This window comes from Myotis brandtii, unplaced genomic scaffold (genome assembly GCF_000412655.1).
Source record: "Myotis brandtii unplaced genomic scaffold, ASM41265v1 scaffold686, whole genome shotgun sequence".
Classification (NCBI taxonomy): Eukaryota; Metazoa; Chordata; class Mammalia; order Chiroptera; family Vespertilionidae; genus Myotis; species Myotis brandtii.
The window spans coordinates 5,562,635-5,585,661 of NW_005370683.1; the positions used below are offsets into that span (position 1 = coordinate 5,562,635).

Here is a 23,027-nt window from a genome sequence, read left to right on the forward strand (position 1 = left end):
CGCCCCGCCTGCTTTCACACCTGCCTCTAGCAGCGTATCTATTCCTTCTGGCTGGTGGTTCCTGCCTGGTTCCTTGAGTGACCTCATGACTCATCACTGGCTTGAATTTAGAACCATTTGGCTGGTCTGGAATTAAGATTTAGCACAGGCCTTCTGCTTCTTGATGGCCTTTGTCCATTAGTGGAGTGTTTGCTTCGGCTCTGTTTCTCTTCCGTTGAACTGGATTTTGAGCTCTCAGTTGCCTTTAAATGGATGCACCTCAAAATAGATTTCCAACTTCTTTTCTATTATGCATGGCACGATTATATCTGTCAGAAGGCTAACAATGTGTATGTTTTGTATCTGCGCCCTTTCAGCTAACCATTGCAATGAATTACAGTTTCTTAAGCTCAGGAGAATAGAACAGGAGGCACAACATTTTGGGTGACAGACCTTGCATTTATGCAAAGGGGTCTGTGTGTTTGCAGACACCCTTTGTGGTTCCTGTTTACAAGTCGGCAGAGAGAAAGGGCGGCTTTTATTAAGTCACATTCTATATATAAAATAATTGCTTGTAAAAATACATGTTATCCATGGAAACACAGCTGCTTCCTTCAGTGAGTGAAAGGTTCATCTCGGAGCTTCTACAGTCAGCAACGCTTTGCAGCCTGAAGTCTGATTTGAATTTCCTTTTTGCTCGTGTTATGTTTTGTGACCAGGTTCAATTAAGGGTGTAGCTGCCATACATAATGCAGAAGCTATATTTATTCTATTTCCAAAAGGACTTTCAAGACACTTACCTGTTATTCTAAAATGAGTCATAATTATAAATATTTCATGTGGAGCCATTATCAGCATTAATAACAACATGCTGGGGCAGAATGTCATTTGTTATTTTGGCACCAATAAAAGTTGGAAAAAAAGAGTTATTTTCCTGGAGTTGATTAGTCAAACCAGTGACATTGAGAGGAAAAGTTACAGGGTTATGGCTTGGGGAGAAGTTGATATGACCTTTAGGGTTTCCTACTCTCATTAAAATAATTTCCAACTAAATAATTTGGCCTCACCCTACCTTAAAAGATGAAATAACAACTATTATAGTTTTTTTATATTTATTAAACTGTTTTCCTATTATCTAAATAAACCTAATGAATTAGAAAAATTAATCAGTTTATAAGAGTTGGCAGTCTGTTATTCCATCTTCAACTCCATAGTGAAATCGATTATTTTGTGGGCGATAGAATTCCTAAGTGCCTTCTGAATTATATCTTTGTTTTTCTAAAGAGAGTGCCTTTGGTGGTGGTCTCATCACCACACAGTTTCTCCTTCCTTCCTGTTTCCCATATCATGATGATACCACCATGTGCCTTTTCAGTTATGAAGGGGGAACACCTTCCGACAAACAACCCTGGAGCCCTCCGGCCTTGCGTAGGCCTTGCGCCGGCCGAAACACCTGCCTTCTGTTCTGAGGAATTCCTGCCAGGCCCCCGCAGCGACCCTCCACTTCCCACACATGCTAGCTGTCCTTTTCTCAGGCCTTAGCTTGATCCCTGTGCGGCGGTAGTGACTGCGCGTGCCTCTCCCCGCCAGCTTGCTTCTGTGGGAGGGAGCTGCCAGGCCTCCGCTTCTTTCATTCGCAGCTGGAACACCACCGCCTGGCCCTAGTCCTCATAGGCACTTAAGTGACTTGAGCTTGAAGTTTCAACACACACATCCCACTGTGAGTGGAATTTACATTAAGATTGCTCCAGCCACCCCCACCAAGTTCTGTAGGGCATAGGTTTTGGGGGAGGGGGGGGGACTTTTTTTTTTTAAATATATTTTTATTTCAGAGAGGGAGAAAGAGATGGAAACATCAATGATGAGAGAGAATCATTGATCGGCTGCCTCCTGCTCCCCTCTCCCTGACTGGGGATCGAGCCCACAACCCCGACCGGGAATCAAACCGGGACCTCCTAATTCATAGGTTGATGCTTAACCACTGAGCCACACCGGCAGATGAGAGAGGGAGGGCGCTTTTTGAGTGAAATTTCTTTTTATTTAGCGAATTCCCCACTATCCTTTGAGATTATTGGAGTAATCTGGGGTGTTAACCAAAATTGCCTCCCTGAGTGTATGGTTGTGACTTCTGAAATCTTGGGCATGGGACATAAGAGAAATGGTCTGTCGGTCTATAGTCCGGAGGGCGTAAGCTAGCATTTCCTACATAGAGCACGACACAGCACAGGCAGCAGTGTCTCCAGAACTTGGCGATGCCTTCCCAGTGGGCACGAGCCATAAATGGAATGCAATAAAGTGATGACATGGACCCTGTTTGACCTCACCTTCCTCCATCCCTAATTTTTAAAAATTAAATGTATTAATTTCTCCATTTAATTTACTGTCATTAATAACAGCTGTCTTCACCTGCTCCTTGCACCACCCCCTTCCTCTCCTCTTGCTCCAGGGCTACAGCACCCCAACCCCACTCTCTAGGATGCAGGCCTGTCTCCCCCACTTCCTCACCTCTGCTCTGTTTCCATCCACCACCTGCACTGATGTTTCCTTGTCTTGGCAGGATGAGCTTTCCAAAATGGAAGAAGCATTATAGCTAGGTAGCCTTTAAAAAAAAATGTGTGTATACATATATATTTTTATATATGTGTACACACACACACATACCCCATGGCTTTTTAAAATTTAAAGGAAACAATAACGAAGAGGAAACACATGCCACAGAGAGGGAAATGTTTGGCCATATCAAAATCAGCCTAGTACCGTGGCCAGCAAACTGCGGCTCGCGAGCCACATGTGGCTTTTTGGCCCCTTGAGTGTGGCTCTTCCTAAGCCTTAGTACCCTAATTAAGTTAATAACAATGTACCTACCTATATAGTTTAAGTTTAAAAAATTTGGCTCTCAAAAGAAATTTCAGTCGTTGTACTGTTGATATTTGGCTCTGTTGACTACTGAGTGTGCCGACCACTGGCCTAGTAGGCACATCACTAAGGACTGAATTGTGAGTTCGGCGGGCAGATCCAGCAGAAGTCTCGGTGCAAGGATGAGGGCTGCGGCAGGGGTGGAGAAAGACTCAGTGTAGGTACTTCAAGAAACTTGACTTTAAATTGATGAAGAAAGCATGGAAAGTATTAGCATGTAGGTCATGAAGAAGTGCCAGGCGAGGGTTATCTTTGTTTTCCCTATGGGTGTTTTTGCCCTGCTGAATTGAATTGATAGGCTGTTCCTTTCTCTTTCTTGCTTGCTTTCAAAAGTTGTTCTCACTTGAATATCAGAACAGACTATACCAACTGGAATTGATTTTGGTGTCAAAAGTGAGGACTCTATGCCAGCTTTTCCAGTGTGGAGCTAATCGCTCCATGCTCGAATCTACTGATTTGAAGTATCATATTTATAATACATTAAAATCCCATGAATATCTGCATCTATTCTTGAAATCTATTCTGTATAATTCATACTATCTACTAGTGCACCTGTTATAAACTGTTTCAATTATCATAGCACTATAATATGTATTAATATCTCGTAGAGCTAGTCCCGTTTTGTTGTTTTTCAGAATGTCCCTGTGTATATTTCTTTAAAAATTTCAGCATCACCTTTCAGCTTTTTTTATTCATTTGGGATTGTTAACTAAATTTGCATTCAAATTCTAATTTATATTTTAGAGGAAAAAAATGTGATATGTCCCCAAAGTTGAGTCTGTGCATCATTTATTCATTCATCATTTGTTTTACCTTATTTTTTAAAGGCATTGTAAGAGTCTTAACATTTCTCACTAATTTATTTCTAAATCGCCTGTACTTTTGTTGTCATTATAAATGGTATCTTTTCCTTTTTGGGTTTTTAGCTGAGCTTATTGCCAATCTAGTCCGAATTTCTGGCTTCCCTTGAATCATGAGGTCTGACAGCTGTGAGTGGTCCATTCGTTAGGACACGCACATGCCAGTTCACACCTGTAGGTAGTTGAGTTCATTCAGGGTTAGATGAGTCATAGACACAGACATTGACATCACTGCTTGATGCTGTGCTGCTGACTCGATGACATCACCAGCTCTAGTCCTTGCTTATCTGATTCCCCTGGACATGACCACACCTGTTTGTACCACCGCCTGGCCTCTGAGACCAGAAGCCATTGCCAGCTCCTCCTGCCCAGCCACCCTCCACAGCCTGGCCCTTCCTGGCCAGAGTGGTCCCTGCCCCTTGTCTAAGCGGTAGCCCTAAAGGGGCTGACATTCTCCTCTCCTCCACAGTCTTACTTGCATTTGTAAGTCTGCCAGTTAGGAGGGAAGGGTCTAAAACGGAACATAATATCGTAGAGTGTATATATAGTGTACACCACGTAAATTACAGGCAAGAAGAGAACTTCTAAGTCACCACTTGCATCTTGACTTATGGTGACCACATAGACTGCAGCAACTTCAAGATAAAACTTCCTAAGGAAGGATTGTATTTTAACTTAAGACACGTTTGTCACGTACATTTCTGTGATGTGTGGTAATCCCTCAACTTCTCTGACTGCGCTGCACTGGCAGACTCAGGGGAGCTTGCTCATTTGCCTGTTTTCAGCATATTTCCTCCACCGTTCTCTAAGCGGAGTCTCCCCAAACGTGCATGTCTTATTTCTTTTTAGCTTGTTAGATATTGCCACAGTTTTTTCTTTTTTTCAGTCCTAACTCACAAATCATCTTCCAATGTTCTATTATGTCAACATTGAGAATGAATTACATGCTTAGAGTGTCCCAAGTTCATTTAGCAGCAAATAACTTTGGTTGATTAAAGATGTTTAAATATATTATTCCTATTAAGTATATAAATGTGAAAGAAACAGGCTATAATTCATCTTTTTCCTTAGAGTTCTCATATTTGTGTTTTAATTATTTCACTGTTGAATATTATTAGTGCCACAAATGTCTGTTCTCTTTGGGGGTTAGTTTGTTGTTTGCTGTTGTCTTTCCATCCCTCCACCATCCATGATGTGTGTCCATTTCATTGACAGTTATTCAGTTTGGCTTTGTCACCTTATTTGTGGCCTCTTTTCCACTGGCCCCTCTGTTGGCTCTGGTGAACAATATATTGGAAATACGAGTGGACGCGTGGAAAATGACTACCCAGTACCGTCGCATGGTGCCAGAAAAAGCCCAGGACATCGGAGCATGGCAGCCCATCATGCAAGGAATCGCAATTCTGGCTGTGGTAACCAACGTGAGTAAAACCGAGGTCACGGGGTCAAGTTGTTGAAAAGGGCAAAAATGCGTTAGCATTGCTACCTGAGGAATCAGATGTTTGGTATTTCTTAAAATGGGAGAAAGATGCAAGACTACCATCCATATCAACAACATAGTTGTAATTGTCCATATTTTTAATGTATTTTATTTGTAATTATCACTCATGACTTACAAAGTCAAGATCTCTTACTGAGGCAGTTGCTAAGAAGACTAACCATTATATTATTGTTGCACATGTGCTAAAGTTTTTATTCCCTAGAAACATGGTAATAGTAATAACAAGTACTGACTTTTAATCCTCACATGACTGTAAAAGGAAATATCCAGAAGTGCCTTTATAATGGAGATAAAAATCGATCCATTTAAATATGAGGACCCTAAAATAGCGGCTATCATTTCACCATATTTTACCATCTATTCCAATTTATTAATGTAAAATATTAACTATTTGGTGATGAAATATAAACACTTTGTGCATTCCCAATCGGTGTCACCTTCCTTGTCTCCTAGGACAGAGGTTCTTTAAGGAGGCAGGTCCCATCTCTCCTCCCCACCGCACCCCTTAGTCACCGCGAGCCACTCTCTGGTTATTAGCTAAGCCACCTCATACCCTGCGTGTGTGCTGTGAGGGAACAGAATTCCGTTGTTTACAAGCTGTACTGATTATGGACCTGTCTGAACAATCTCTCTCTCTTTTTCCCAACAAGCCAACAGGAAGCTCTCAGGCAGACCACTTCCCATGTCAGCTTATCAGGGGACTTCCTGCCCCAGAAGTACTCTTACAACCAGGCTATTTCTTCCCTTATTTCACAGCCAAGTTCACTCCCAGGTTGCAGTCTCCAGCAACATGATATCCCGGTTTTAATTTATTAATCAAGCCACACTTGCCCTGAGTCCCTAGCCTTTTCCCACAAGCACTTACAGAAACAGAACCGAATTCGGCAGCACCCGTGGGCCAGGCTCCTGGATGGGGGGCGTAGCCGAGCACTGCAGGCTCTGGGGTCAGACCCGAGCTCCAGCTCCCAGCTCTGCAGCATCCCAGCCGCACCACCTTGGACCAGGCCTTAACACTCCGAGCTCGTTTCCTCATTTATAAATTGAATAATTCCCGATCACACACTTTAAGAATATCGTATACCACAAAGGGCGGTTAGGGAATTCAGTGAGTTAATGTGTGGAATGCTCAGGGCCTGGGCCTCCTGGAATGTTAGTTGCCGCTGTTTATCCTCTGCATTCCTCTTCATCATTCACAGTGACTCCGTGGAGACTTGGACAGGTGTCTAAGCTAGAGGCACAAGAATTTAACAATGTGCTACTGTCTGAACCAGGCTTAGTTATAGTTCTCTGGGATCCAGCTGTCACCCCCAGAACCCTCCATTGATCTGAACTGCATGCCATCCCTCCTTTTTGGAGAAAGTTGCAAATCACACACACGCAAAAGCAACTAATAGGTTCTATGAGCGTCCATTCCCCCAGAGAGCCCACACCTTCCACATCCACAGCGCTGCGAAACGCAGACTGATGTTGGGAAATATGACAGTGAGGCTTCAAGCTCCACAGTCAAAAGAGAATGAATCTGTCACGTTCAATATGCTGCACAGCATTAAGCGGGGCGGGAACGTGGGCTTGTGTGCTTTAGCAACGTTTTCAGCAACAAGGTTTTAAACCTAAAGCGTTTTTGTTTGACCTTCAGCTAACCAGAAAATTCAATTGAGTCATACTCCCCATTCCTCAAGCGTCTGGTTTGATTGTATCAGGCACCTTGTCCTCGTATCCCCAGCCTGGCTCTACTCCATCAGCGCAGATGGAGTACTGGCTGTGCTTCCAGGGCTACCCTCTGTGTATGTACGCGTGCGTGCGCACACAGGCACACGCGTGCATGCTCATGGTGCTGCTGGTTCTTACCCAGGTAGGCGTCGTTTCTTGCACATGTATATCATCACCTCGGCTACCGAATGTGGGCCTCCCCAGTCTAACATGCACAAGAAAGGCTAACTTTCCAAAATAGGGGAACTTTTAACTGTAGGAAGAAAAGAATAGCGATAGCAGAGATAAAAATGGACATTAAGCAGGAGTTTGGTATACAATCACTCATTTTAAAGCTGCTCGCTCAATAAATAAGATGAATTGACATTGTTGTATTGTGCCAGAGCATCTGCTATTGAAGACCAATTTTAATTTATTTTTACATAAAGGGAGAATTGTGTTAGGAACAGCATGTGAAATGAAGCACTGCATTTATTTGTACTCAAAGCAGCTCAATTCAGGAGGAGAAAGTATCTTGTCTGAAAATAATAGAATTAACTTCCTTGTCGGAATTTTTGTAGCTCCCTAAAGCACATCTGCAGGTGATTCTCTAAAAAGCTATAGTTGAGTAAAATAATAAATATTCTTGCCTTATACCACCACCACCACACACAGAAATATTTCACTTTGGGAGAAATTTGCAATACAAAAGCCCCTTATTTGTTTTCCTAGTTTGCCTGAGATCTTGTTTGTTGACTTGTGGCCTCACTGTATCTAAACCATATGTTCCTATGAATACTCTTACAAATCATAGCGTGCCAGAAACATGACTGTTCTTCTGCTTCAATAAATGCCCAAATCAGTGAGCTTTGTTTAGTCACATAGATTTTGGATTGAAATATTCTTTCTCCTTCCTTCAAACCAATTTTACACATTGGAAAGCTTAAAACCCAAATTAAAAACTTTTGGAGAAAATTCATGTAATTCATAGTACTTTCCTACTGAGTAGATGTCTGCCTATCTGCCTAGTTTAGACCCACGTTTAACTTTGACCCATACTTATTCCTTTAATCTGGAAACACACTAAACTTTGTTATTTAATAATTTATAATGTTCACAACTTTATCCATTTAATATTTTAGAAGTTTAGAGGCGTAGATACTATATCTAACAAAACAGACATCATTGCTTGACTGTGTGAATGGAGCAACCCAAAGTAAGAGGGGGGGGTGGTGGTTCTGTTGTTTTCTACATTTTAATAACATTAATTTAAAAATAGTTGCTCTCTAATGAAGCAACATCCATAAGTATATACTGACAGTTTAAAATAAATCAGATTATAGACTGACTTGTCTGAACAAGTCTAGATACTGTAGAATAAAAGTATGAATCTAAAGGCCATTAACTTAGATCAAGGAAAATGTATTTTATGCAGCTTACATTCCACTTTTAAGAGACAAACTATTTTGAAATCAGTTTTGCATTAATTATTTACACTACAAAAGAATTATATAGAGCCAGATTATTTTTAGAATATTACACCTTCTCCATCTAAATCATAAAAGATTCAAATTATATTGAATAGAGCTCCAAGGTTGATTGAATTTTGTTATATTCTAATTTTTGAAAAAATAATTCACATACATTATATATGCAAGCAGCTCTTGAATTATCCACAATTATTCTTACTGTACTTAAGAAACATCTCAGGCAACTATAGGCCTTGCTTTTGAACTGTAGATAAGATTTCTGGACATTTTTTAGAATCCAAGATGAAAAGGAAAGGAACTATTCTACTTTAAAGCAACTGCTCAAAGATTTTAGGATATTCACTCTCTATATCCATTTGTTATAGATTTAGTTAGGAAAGAATTAAGGTTCCCGAATCTTTAATTTTAAAAACAATCAACTGATAAAAATGTAATTCTGGCATCTTTGTTAACCATCCCTAAAAGGGCTCTAAATTAATGCCCCCCTCTTGTTTTCCTCCCAACACAGGCCATGATTATTGCTTTCACATCAGACATGATCCCCCGCCTGGTGTATTACTGGTCCTTTTCTGTCCCTCCCTATGGGGACCACCCCCACTACACCATGGAGGGATACATCAACAATACTCTCTCCATCTTCAACATCGCGGACTTCAAAAACAGAAGCAAGGGGAATCCATACACTGGACTTGGTAACTACACCACGTGCAGGCAAGTTCTGCTTATGTGTTTAAAAATGCATTTCATCTGTAGGATTTTTATTGTAAGGCAATTCTATTTGGTATAATTTAAATAAAATAGCTAGAGATATCTTTTCCTAGCTATCTTTTCTATCAAACTTAAAGAATAATACATAAAAGTTAATACAGATAGGGTTAGAGCTTCCAATCATAAAGCAAGATTTAAAGGTGAGAATTTCAAATGATTACAGGGAAACTGATTCCGAAGAAAAGCCTTATATTTTAGAAAGAAGAAACTTAAGAGTTCCAAAAAGCAAGATAATTCATTTGTCATGTGTTATTAAGCACAACCTGACAACATTGAATGATGACAAACTAGCTCTCCCATTTTACAAAGAAATGCAAAGACAAGAAATGCAAATACCTCTACCTAGCCAGCAATATTCTCTAAAGGTATTCCAAAGTGTTCTGCATTTATTTTAATGGCCAGTGGGATCAACTGTGGACAGTATATGTGAACTAAATTACCCCTTGATAAAGTTTGTTGACTACAGGTCATTGAGTAACTTTATTTTTTCTAAAGGAGGATTTAAAATGTATTTAGTTCTACTCCTCAAAGCCTTCTTCAATTCAGATTCTCAACACAACCAAGAAACCAGAAATAAGCCTTAAATAAGAGTTTCAAATTTACACACAGTAGAGCTTCTTCAGAATTCCACATTGAATCTGCTTTATATAATTCCAGAGAGTAATTAAACTCTCCTAGGACGAATAGGTTACAGGAAGAAAATTAGAGGTGTGCTGCTTGAGGGAGAGACACCAACCGCAGTAGCATCATGACATCTGACCACAAGGAAATGAGCAAGAAACTTGAAACAAGCAGACAGTACTCTCAATAGAGGGGAGAACCCCATAGCTGAGTGAACGCCGATGGCACCATGAGATAAACAAATTTATAACTATATTTCAGAAATACACTCAATTGTTTTAGTTATATAGTCTTAAGAAAGCAAGGATAAAACACTAGTAAAAAAATGTAAGACACCTTTGTTCTCTTTTTACAAAGATAGAATCTGTCATTACCATCATTTCCCCATTGTATGTGAAATATCCCTGGAAGAAATATCACTGGAAGAGTATTTCAGGGTTTTGTTACCAAATTAAACTCTTAGAGAATATTTATATAATGTCCAACTTTAAAAAAGCGTTGTTTAAAATAGGACCTCTTTTTAAATGGACCCTTTGTTTACAGTATTTGATCAAAAAGAATGACCTCCTGATCTGCCTCCACTGTGTTTCCAGGTATCGTGATTTCCGGTACCCTCCTGGACACCCTCAAGAGTATAAACACAACATCTACTACTGGCACGTGATCGCGGCCAAGCTGGCTTTTATCATTGTCATGGAGGTAGGAGAAGCAGACAGACTTTGAAATAATTTATACGGCAATATATTTGCATACCTTTTATCAGCTTTAAGTGTCTCCGACTCTGACTTAAAATGTACAATACATTCTTATCTCTTGCTAACAATTATTTTAGGACATGTATTAATCAAATTTGACCTGAGAATACCCATAAAGCTCACATTAATTAAATGAAGTTGCTTATCTGCTTTAAAAGTGAAAAGCACGTTGTGTGCTAAGGGGATTCAGTTCTTTTCAATTCAGTATGGAGTGTCTTCGGTAGGGAGTTGGGCTCTGGGCTACATGTTAGGCTGAGAAGGGGCTTATTCAAGATGATAAGATGTGATCTCTGCCCTTGAGAAACTTATTGCTGTTAATAGTTTTACTTGTATTATTATGTCTATTAGTTTTACTTGTTTTATTATATTTATTAATTTTCGTAAAATACCTTCGTATAATATTTTATATTCTCAAACTTAACTAGCTTTGAAAAATGAATAAGGCAGCTATCAATTTGAAATTGATCTAGTCAACTTTACTTTTTACACTGAGTGAATAGCTACCACCAAATTCCAGAGCCTCAGAAATTGCTTGCTGTGGTCAGTTAGGATTACATTTAGCTGCAAGAAACAGAAAATCCATCTGTAGTGGTTTAAACAAATAAGGGTTGGTTTTTCTCACATAAACTTCACTGGAAGTAGGTGAACGCTCCTGAGTCAACAGCTTGCTGACACAAGGAGCATGTCTCTGATTTTCTAGGTTTTCTCTCATTCAGTGCCACTTTATGGTTGCAGCATGATGGCTGGAATTCCAGATAACAGGCTATGTCCTCAGTCAGAAGAAGGAGAAGGACAATGCTAGCCATACCTGTTCCTTTTTGTCAGGAAAGAAAATACTTTGCCAGAACCCCCCAGGGAAGACTTCCATGTACATCTCATTGGCTAGATTTATAGCAAAGGATTCCTCCTCACAGCAAAGAATGCTGAGACAGGAAGTATTTGGTTTGCTCTGAATAAAATCATAATTTGTTAGCAAGAATGAAGTGGGATCAGGTACCTGGCTTTGATCATGTTTCTAGTATTTTTTAATAGTTACCAAATACTAATAGAAGAAGAAAATAATTCATCATTGGCTCACCATAATAAGTGGGTTCTAGAAGTACTGTATCTGGTATACAGCAAGAGTTACTAGTTTATATTCAAGTATGTCATTACCAAAGTGTTTAGATTTCTACTTTTGATCTCATGGTATACCAGTTACTGTGGGGCCATCTCACTACAAAACATTTGGAATCATCTTGAAACATAGTTTCCTTTCCTTTTGAGCTCACAAGGGAGGAGCATCTACAAGAGGGAGCAGCATCTCTTCCAAGACCCAGAGATGTAACAGCTCTACCTAAAACATAGACAGAAACACAGGGAGTCAGCCAAAATGGGGAGACAAAGAACATGCCTCAAATAAAAGAACAGGAGAAAATCTCCAGAAAAATAACTAAATGAAATGGAGGCAGGCATTCTATCTGATACAGAGTTCAAAACAATGGTTACAAAGATGTCAAGGAACTTAGAACTTCAACAGCATAAAAGAGGACATAGAAACCACACACACACAAACACACAACAGAAATGAAGAATATATTAAGAGAAGTGGTTCCCAACCCTTTTTTTGGCCATGCGCCCACCCCCGCCATGACATATAATTCTTTTTTTAAAAAAAAATATATTTTATTGATTTTTTACAGAGAGGAAGGGAGAGAGATAGAGAGTTAGAAACATCTATGAGAGAGAAACATCGATCAGCTGCCTCCTACACATCTCCCACTGGGGATGTGCCCGCAACCAAGGTACATGCCCCTGACCGGAATCGAACCCGGGACCCTTCAGTCCGCAGGCCGACGCTCTATCCACTGACCCACACCGGTTTCGGCAATGACATATAATTCTTACTCAAAAAGTGAACTCCTGTTCATGTGGAAGATGCCTAAAAGGCCATCAACTTGATCTAAACAAGCTTTCAAAGAACATGGCATCAATGAAAGAGAAACATAAAAGAACAAAAGGACAGTTGAAGTACTGAGGAAGAAATCACTACGAAATTGTTTAAAAAAATATGAAATATGAAAAAATAGCAAAGTTTCAAAACATAGGGAACTGAAATGCATAAATATGTCACAATATATACTTATATACTATACTAGAGGCCTGGTGCACAAAATGTGTGCACGGAGAGGGGGATCCCCCTCAGCCCAGCCTGCACCCTCTCCAATCCGGGACCCCTCAGGGGATGTCTGACTCACAATCCTGGACCGCTGGCTCCTAATCGCTCACCTACCTGCCTGCTGGCCTGGTTGCCCCCAACTCCCCTCCTCCCACGCTGGCTTGGTTGCCCCATGAAGCCTGCTGTTCAGTTGTTTGGTCGTCCCTCACTAACCCCCCTGCCAGCCTTGTCACCCCACTCAGCCTGTTCGGTCGTCGGTTCAGTTGTTTTGGATGTGACAGCCCCTGGCTCTTTATATATATAGATGCCCTGCCATCCTGGTTGCCCCATGCAGCCTGCTTGTTCAGTTGTTTGGTCGTCCCTCACTGACCCCCCTGCCGGCCTGATCATAGGCAGCCATCTTGTGAGGGCATAGGGTCAATTTGCATATTTTTTATTATATAGGATGTGAGGCCCCTAGAACCATAAGAAATGCAAAAAGCTCACTGTTAATAGCTCATTCTCGAATTGCCCCCCTTAAAAATCAAATTGCTGTGCCCCATGTTGGGAACCACTGTATTAGAGGGAATCAAAAGTAGATTACATAAAGCAGAGGATTGGATCAGCAGTTTGGCAGATAAGGTTTCAGAAAACACCCAATCAGAACAGCTAAAAGAATCCCCCAAAAAATGAGGATAGTTTAAAGAGCCTCTGGAACAACATCAAGCATGCCAGCATTCACATCATGGAGGTACCAGAAGGAGAGGGAGAGAGCAAGAAATTTAAAACTTATTTGAAGCAATAATGACAGAAAACTTCCCTAGCTTGGCAAAGGAAATAGGAAATGTCCTGGACGTACCTATCCAGAAAGCACAGAGAGTCCCCAGTGAGGTGAACTCAAAGAGGCCAACACCAAGATACATCATAATTAAAATGATAAAGGTTAAAGACAAAGAGAGTATCATAAAAGCAGCAAGAGATAAGCAGTTAGTTACCCAGAAGGAAGCTGCCATAAGACTGTCGGCTGATTTTGCAACAGAAACTTTGCAGGCCACAGAGATGGCATAAAATATTCAAAGTGATGAAAAGCAAGGACCTACAATCAACATTCTACCCAGCAAAGCTATCATTTAAAGCAATTTAAAAACACTGTATACAATATCTATTACGAATTTTATAAAGCTCAAATCAAGCAAGACCAAACAATGTATTATTTTGGGATGTATACATATTTTGTTAAACTTTTTTTAAGTAAAAAAAAATATAGAGTTTACTTTTGCAGAAGAAGCTTGGGACAAGATAGAAAAGGCACACTCACTAGAAATGTACAGAATTATCAGTGTTGTGGTGAGTATTGTAGATGCTAGAGCTGATCTTTTCTATCAAATAGTATTCCTGAAATAAGTAACAACATGGAGCTCCTTGGCACAGCCTGGACGGACATGGGCAGTGCCCACCCCCTTGTCCAGATGCACGGCCATGATGACCAGCAAGAATAAAGGAGAGGACTGTTCCCTCCATGTCTTTATGGTTGACTTGTTTCTTTTTCTCTCCTTCAGCATGTCATCTACTCTGTGAAATTTATCCTGTCATATGCAATTCCAGACGTATCGAAAAGGACGAGGAGCAAGATCAAGAGAGAAAAATACCTAACCCAAAAGCTTCTTCATGAGAATCACCTCAAAGACATGACCAAAAATATGGGGGTCATCGCTGAGACCATAATGGGAGCAGCAGATAACCATTTACGACCCAAATTAGAATAAGAGCTTTATGTTCTGAGAAGCACTTGAAAGAGTTTTACTCTGTCAAAAATTACTATGAACCTCTGATGAAAATGCTTCAAAAGCACCCCTTCTGCAGCAGGAGGACTTGTGTTTTCCTGTTTGATTGTTTTTAGGGAGTGTTTTGCCGCTTCACTTTGCCAGACCTGCGCCAGGGACCTTCCCCTCACAGTGCCATCCTTAGAGACGACACACGCCAGCTTCTGAGTGACTGAAAATCGCTGGCTCAGAGTTCCGCCTGGAGGCTGTATGAAGTGGCAAATAGACTCAAGGATTCCTGACATTTGGGCAAATTATCACAGCCCTACAGACAAGGAAACCTCGGTGAACAGGAAACAGTTTCAGTCTTCATGGTGGCTACCTGTCCATCTCACAGAATGCTCTTCATGCACGAGGATGAGGACAGCGAGGTCTTGCAGTGTGTTTGTGCTAACCCACAGCGACGCCTCTTACTCCCAGGAGCCGTCCCAGAATGTTCTGTGCCTAATCAATGTGGACTGCTTTGCAGCTCAAAGGGAATAAGATGACAAAAGCAGGGAAAGTTACAGATTCAAATAGAATTTAATTCCTATTGATGGATAATTAATTTACCTCTCCTACTAAAGATGTATAGTTTCTTGGGGGGGCAGGGGGAATCAAGGAATTAAAATTACCTCTTCCAAAGATGTGTAGTTTCTTGGAAAAACAAAGAAATCAAGGAATTAAAATTACATTTCTATCAACATAATAGTCTGGGAAAGATAAGCCCATCGATTTCCTACAGTTGCCCTCTATCCACTAGCTGCAGAGCGCACAGTATTACAGATCACGAGCGCCATCGCAAATGGCCCCCTACACAGCCACTGTGACACGATGATGCCGAGCGTGCTTACCAGAACACAAGTGCCCTGATGGTGAGCCACACTGTGTCCCTGTGTGGGGAGCACCTTTTGGCAAGGATTCCGCGTGTCCATGGGATCAACATACCAAAGCCTCTGCCCCAGGTAGCTCCCTGCACCCTCCATTCTCCTGTTCCCAACCCAGGAACTTGTTTGTAATTGCATGTTTGCACCAGGGGGGCATTTGTGGGGAGGGAGGAAGACAGGAGTAAACCCAGATTATTCCCAACCCAGAAAAGACTCTGGGTTTGATTTGTACTTCCAGCATCCTTAAGGCCAATCTGGCATTTAGGCTCTGAAAAGAAAATGGTTTGGTCACAAACCCTGCCCTCAGCTAGAGGTCACTTCCTGCTGAATGCCTGCACCGCCCGTCTTGCCCGAGATGTGTTCAGCTGAGCAGTCTTTACAGCGCCTTACTGCCTTTCAGGTGCTAGGCCCTCTGGGGAACTCGAGAAGATATGGAGCCCGCACTCCTCACTACTGACTGGTAACGGGAGTGATGGGTGCGGGAGAAGGTGTCTAGCACGGGGTCCTTGCTCGATGGGCTGCCACCCACTGGGGTGCTGCTAAACACCCAGGTGCCATGGGAGCCAAGCTGCTCAGAATCCCAGCAGCAAAGGAAAAGGAAACATGTTTTAGTGTTTAGAGGCTTGTTACCATAGGGTAGTCGAACTCCGGGTCACAATTCTAAATACCTGCCATAAATGTTTAAAAACAAAACAAAACAGTATTTACGTAGGATTCCTCAAAGCAGTCTCTGGACTTTTGAATTGTCCCAATGGACCAGGGACAGCATTTCACTAACGGTCTGGATAAGGCTGCCGATGTGATCAGAACGTGGCCATGAGAGGCCGACTGCACCGGGAGTGAGAAACGAATTTCTTCCCGGGGGGAAGCTTTCTCATCCCACACAGCCCAGTGCCACTGCTCCTGCCCCACTCCCTGCGATGCGCTCCTGGAAGTGGTGCGCTTCCTCCAATTACCTCTTCTCCTCTCTGAGCTGTATGACTGTCTCCCAGTGTTGGATTTGGCAGTTCCTCGTTGTGTATGGAAGCATGGAAAAGAAACGCTCTTGCCTTATCTCCTCGTATATACAACGCTAAAAAGAATTGCATTTTCTTTCATACGTTGTCTTCACGGTCTAAAATGTGCTTCCTTGGACAGGAGGGCATAAAACCTCTACACTTTTTGAGGCAGCAGACGTGACATATGACACTGCCAACATTTCCAAAACAGCTCCGTTGTAATGGGCGCCCAGGGTCACCCAGGACACCAACACTGGTAATGTAAGTCTAGTGCTGGCTTGTCAGTGGTGAAGAAACATGTAGGGCTCTGCCTGCAGCCATCATGGCTGGGTCTAAGCGTGTGCAGAGGCAGCGCCCCTGGGAAGATGAATGGGTGTGGCCGTGGGCCTGTGAAGGGAAATCCAGCCCTAGAGCTGCCCAGCGTTAACCACTAGAGAAGTGTTCATGTCCTATTCTTTTGTAATGCCTGTGAATTTTAACAGAGCGAAGCATTAGACCAAAATACTCAGGGGAGTTTTCTTTAACTATCCCTCCGATGTTTTAGTTATGTCAGTAGATAGAAGGGGAAAGCTACCATTTGTGTTGGAAAACTAAACAAGGCCATCTTATAAACTGTCACCAAAGTCTTCCCTTTGAATTGCGCACACATCTTGAATTTCAGAAAACATGAATTCACAATAGGGGGGCAGAATGTGCTCTGTTGTTGAAACACTTCTTGTAACATTTGTCATGTTTGTATTATATTTTAAGATGTTTGAAAAATTAAACTGTAAGAGTAGCTTAAATAAATTAAAACTGAAATATTCATATAATGCTCTTCATACACCGTGGCATAAGATGGAAAGTTTGTAATGTTTTGTGATTTCTGTGCATTTTAATATCCTTTTATAATTATGGACATTTTAATAAAATCATTGTAAAAACAGTACTGTGGTCTGCTCATTTAATTGTCTTAATTGGTACACAGCAGGTATATTTGCTCTTTCTTAAAAAACATTATCACTCAGATAACAAATGTGCACTTTTATATAGATTACTAGAGGCCCGGTGCAGGAATTTGTGCATGGGTGGGGTCCGGCCAGCCTGCCCCAATGAGGGCTGATCGAGGGCAGGGCCGGCTATGGGGAAGGGCCACAGGAAGTTGCGGGGGCCCATCAGGCCCCAATCAGGCCAGTTGGCCGCTGCAGTGTGAGGGCCGATCAGGGGCAGGGCTGGCCATGGGGAGGGGCCGCAGGAAGTTGCCGGGGGCCGATCAGGCCCCAATCAGGCCAGTTGGCCGCTGCAGTGTGCGTCACAGCGACTGGTCATTCCGGTTGTTCCAGTCATTCTGTCATTCTGGTCGCTTGGTTTTTATATAGAGAGATATCTAAAATTATATTTTTTCACAGCCTACACTTACTTTGAAGCATGGTTTTTCTGGGATAAATTGTGGGTGGAGATTCAGGCAAGGCTGCTGCATACAGTTGTTGGGTTGGAACCCTGCACAGGGCACCAAGCCTGGAGACCAAGTGGGAGCTGCAAACCAGCCCACCTCACCTCGCCAGGTGCACCAGTGTCCCACTGCACCAGCGGGAGGAGGATGTGCTTGCTCTAAATGCATAATGACAGCTTCTGGTCACTAAACCATGATCGTAGGGGCAATGTCGCCCACGGAGGGCAAATGTCCATGAGTCTTAATAGGTTCTGTTTAAATGTAAAATGGCCCTGGGTGCAGAAAGGGGAAATTATGGTGAATATAGGACATAAAAGTTAATCTCATTACAAAAATCAATGTTTTTATTTTAAATCCTGCACTTCCTGTTTCTATTTCTGCCTCTGGACAATATAAAATACAGATTTTAACTCATTTCACCTTTAATTTTTTTTTTACCAGCTTAATTTTCATTAGGCTTCCAATCAAACTAAGTAAAATATAGGCCATAACTGAACAAACAGGAAGAAGCTTTTTCTGATTCCTAAAATAACACCTTTGGGATTGGTACTAATAATGCTTGAAGGGAAGAATAACATTTTAAGTCCAGCAGAGGGCAACTCGAAGTTCATTTCTTAATCGCAGTACCCCCTTTTCATTTAGGGGTGGCGGGGAATGAGTAGTTCCCCCTTATCCATAGTTTTACTTCCCATCAATTTTTTTTTTTTACTGTCACCTGGGGTCCAAAAATGTTAAATGGAAAATTCCCCAAATAAAGAATTTGTAATATTTAAATTGTGTGCCGTTCTGAGTATCATGATGAATCTTACCCTACCTGGGACATGAATCATTCCTTTGTCCAGCGTATCCACGCTGTGTATGCCATCTGCCCATTAGTCACAAAGCAGATCGACTTTGAGGTGTCACAGGGCTTGTGTTCAAGTGACCTTTATTTTACTTAATAATGGTCCCAAAGCCCAAGAGTAGTGATGCTGGTAATTCAGATATGCCAAACCTTAAAGTGCTTCCTTTAACACGTTAAGCGCCAAGCCTGTTTTGTCTTCCTTTCCGTTTAGCCTGCAATATCCGATTTCACCTATACGCTGGCTGCACCAGTGACTGACGAGGTCCAGACGGAAAGTATAGTGTCAGTCACCGGTGACTGACATGGCACTTACATGTTAAGTGAAAGATGAAAGGCCTCAATATGGAAAGAAAAGATTGTATGCTGAGGTTGCTAAGATCTATGGCAGGGGTCCTCAAACTACGGCCCGTGGGCTCGTTTAGCCTGCAATATCCGATTTCACCGATACACTGGCTGCACCAGTGACTGACGAGGTCCAGACAGAAAGTATAGTGTCAGTCACCGGTGACTGACATGGCACTTAACATGTTAAGTGAAAGATGAAAGGCCTCAATATGGAAAGAAAAGGTCGTATGCTGAGGTTGCTAAGATCTATGGTAAGAACACCATGAAATTGTGGAAAGGAAAAAGAAATCCATGTTAGTTTGCTGAGAGACCATATTCACATAACTTTGATTACAATATCTACATATATAAAAGCCTACGTGACTGTTACAACCGCTTGGCTGGTTGCTATGACACGCACTGACCACCAGGGGGCAGATGCTCAACGCAGGAGCTGCCCCCTGGTGGTCAGTGCGCTCCCACAGTGGGAGCACTGCTCAGCCAGAAGCCGGGCTCACAGCTGGCAAGCGCAGCTGCAGCGGAGGTGGCAGCCTCTCCCACCTCCACAGCAGCGCTACTGAGTGGTGGTGGCAGCAGCTGCAGCTGGGCTGGGATAAGCAGGAGCAGTGCAGTGCTGGCCCTGACTCAGACCCCTCCCCAGCCGCCTGCCACTTCGCACACTGCTACCTCTCTCGGGGGATGTCGGACTACTGATTTTGGCCCGACATCCGACATCCCCCGAGGGATCCCGGATTGCGAGAGGGTGCAGGCCAGGCTGAGGGACCCCACCTGTGCACGAATCTGTGCACCAGGCCTCTAATATTGTTATAATTGTTCTATTTGATTATTTGTTATTGTTGTTCATCTCTTACTGTGCCTAATTCATAAATTAAACCTTACCATAGATATATATGTATAGGAAAAAAACATATATAGGGTTTGGTACTAAAATCAGTATATGTGTGTATAGAATTCAGTACTAATCCAAGGTTTCAGGTACTCACTGGGGGTCTTGGCACCTATCCCCCGAGGAGAAGGGGAGACTACTGTAATTGGTATTTATCTGCCCGCCCCCTCGGTACCATGTTTGATGTTTATTTACACATTATCTCACAGCTAACATGATTTTTTACAGACAAGTTTTAAGTAGCTTTTAAAAAAATGATTATAAAAGAAGTACATGATTATGAAAGAAATGCAGCATGTTAGAAAAACAACAACTCCAAGCTGTACAGAAAGGCTGTGCAGGATACCGGAGTCCTGCCCTCACCCCAGCCCACTGCACTCCCAGAGGCCCCAGGAGTGTGAATTGGGGGCATCAAGGGCACTCCAGAGATTTGCTTTGGTTTTAAAAATTATATTCTGTGTGTTAAAGTTGCAGATCAGAAAAGCTAGTTCTTTCCTTCAGCTCTTCAGCCCAAATCCTATTCTTTTCATAAATGTAGCAAATGATCACTTTTTCAGGAAACTTTTTGTCTACTTGCAAAATTAATGAAATGCTTTAAAATATCAGAAATGACAATTATAAGTTTAGTCTATTCTATTTCCTTTAAGTACTCCAGTTTCCTGACCAACTGTGGCCAAGAGGCCATAAGTAAGGAGAAGGCAAACTTCTTTCTCCTGCTCCTCTCTTTAGAGGACACTTTCACAAAGCCATTTAGCCCACGTTCTCCTTGTCACCCTTTGTTACTGGGAGACTGAATATGCAAGAGGGCAATGGCCAGACCATATATAGAAATAACACCCACAACCTGTAACCACCAGTCCAGGAAATCAACCTCTTATCTACAATAATCAGAACAGGAAGCCAGCCAAACTGACAGGAAGTCAGACTGTTTTATCTGCAGTGACAGTCCAAGAAACCAAACAACCCCTGAAACAATCAGCCCCAAATGGCCAGGACTTGACTAATACTAACGGCTTTCCTAAGTTTTATCCCAATTCCCAGTTTTAACTGAGGAGCAACCAGGGAAAGCCAACTATGTACCCCTAAACAATTACATAGGACACCCCACTTCTAGTTAGCCTGCCCACAGCTTCCGTGTCAACACCCTCCTATCAGGACACACCTAAAACCTTCCCCTGTTACCCCTATAAATCCTTCCTGTTTCTATTTCTGCCTCTTAAGTCTGTCAAAATGCAATAGATGGTGGCTGACTCCCACTGCAATAGGGAGCTCAGAATAAACAGCCTTTGGTTCTCATTCAGTTGGTCTTCGTTTATTTCACATTACTGTCTGAAAAAGGTGAAGAGGGGTTGCTGTGCTGGGCGGGTAGGACAAACACTTGGGAATCTTACTTGGGCTAACTCCTGTCCCTGAGTCATAATTGAGGTTGAAGGGGAGGGAGGACTGGTAATTACAGCAGAAGAACCTTCTGGAAGTGTAGATTGGACCACCAGGCATGAAACTACGAACTTAAGTTTTGCCAATGAAGACGTCAGAAGGGAAAACTGGCAGCAAGAATCTCATCTTTGTCCCTGGTGAAGACTCATTGCCTTCGGTCTAAACCAGTGATGGCGAACCTTTTGAGCTCGGCGTGTCAGCATTTTGAAAAACCCTAACTTTGGTGCCGTGTCACATACAGAAATGTTTTGATATTTGCAACCATAGTAAAACAAAGATTTATATTTTTGATATTTATTTTATATATTTAAATGTCATTTAACAAAGAAAAAATCAACCAAAACAATGAGTTTGCGTGTCACGTGTGTCATAGGTTCACCATCACTGGTCTAAACTTACTCCTCTGAGATGTTCAGAAGGTTCCTGGGCTCCTGCAGAGCCAAGGAGGAGTTTGATGCCAGTTTTCAGAAGTGAAGCTGCTTGGCAACATTCCTGAGGCCAGGGAAACCCACCTTGGAGCCTTCCCATCCCACGGGAAATCAAAGCAAAGGGAAAGCAATCCTGGGATAACCAGCTGTGGCCGTGACTATTTGGGGAGACGTTTTCCTTTGCTTATGAAGCAGATGATTTTGCAAATGTTCTTTAAAAGACCAGCATTTCCGTTTCCTACCAGAAAACAAAGTAGATGGCCCTTTAAACCCTTGCCTCGTTTCCTTAAACTGTTTAGCACCTGGGATCTTTTGCAATGCTGAAGTGATATGATTTTTGTCATTTAACCTATTGGAAGGGACCCCCGAGATCCCTGGCCCTACCCTTCATTTCTCATTCACTCATCTGGCACTTTGCCATGATCACACCTTGTTCTTGCAATTAAGAACCAACCCCCATGAGAACTCTAATGTCAGTAGACTATCCATCCTGAACAGCGTTAGGGATTATAATCACATTAATGGTTACAAAATACTCTGCCACCACCTTCTCTCTCCAGTGTACCCTGTGGTGACTCAGAGTGATGAGCCTCTATTACCAATGAGAAAACCACAGAGAAGTTTGCTGCTCTGGGATCCAGGATGAGCTGCAAGCATCAATGGCACTAAAATTCAAGGGCTGATCTCGCCACTGGACCTCTTCTCTACTTTGTTTCTGAATAGACACATCAAATTTTACCTTCAAGTATTGTGGGTCCTTTGGTGCAAGCATTGTCCACTAACCCAGTGCTGTAGGTTCAAATCAAAATTGTAGATCAACCCTTTCTTAAGGACTGGCTAGAACAGGAAGGTGGGAGGCAGCCCAAGGAGTCCAGGGAAACAGACAATCAGGAAAAAGCGCAAATCTCTCAGGAGATTCAGCAAGTAGTGGGAGGTTCCAGGTCCCTCCTTTCTGCTATGAACTGAAACTACCAACATACTCCATTTGGGTTGTACCCCAAAGTACTTAAAAGCAACCATCTGTACAGAGCAGTTCCCAGGAAGTTGACTTGATTGCCTTTTTCATTGGTGGTGGTGATGGGTCAGATACAACCCCCGGAGCCTCACTAGGGCCCAGAGAGAACCATCGTGTTCCGGCTCACTCTTAAGTAATAATGAGGTGGGTAATCTGTTTGGGGGACTTCCTTTGCGAGGTTAAATCACTTCATTACCTTCCTTGTTTTAATTTGGAGATTGCACTGAAAGCCTTAAA

General features: G+C 42.3%; 1 protein-coding gene across 8 annotated transcripts in view; it reads left to right on the forward strand.

Moving 5' to 3' along the window:
* The window catches only part of ANO6 (anoctamin 6), a 183,935-nt gene extending 166,606 nt beyond the window's left edge, over nucleotides 1–17,329 (forward strand). For all 8 annotated transcript variants that reach the window (XM_014529566.1, XM_014529568.1, XM_014529563.1 and 5 more), the window contains 4 exons: nucleotides 4,971–5,176; nucleotides 8,944–9,146; nucleotides 10,418–10,523; nucleotides 14,276–17,329. In XM_014529566.1, the coding sequence (XP_014385052.1) occupies nucleotides 4,971–5,176; nucleotides 8,944–9,146; nucleotides 10,418–10,523; nucleotides 14,276–14,482 (722 nt within the window). In that variant the 3' untranslated portion in view covers nucleotides 14,483–17,329. The remainder of the gene's footprint in view (nucleotides 1–4,970; nucleotides 5,177–8,943; nucleotides 9,147–10,417; nucleotides 10,524–14,275) is intronic.
* Nucleotides 17,330–23,027: the final 5,698 nt, after the last annotated feature.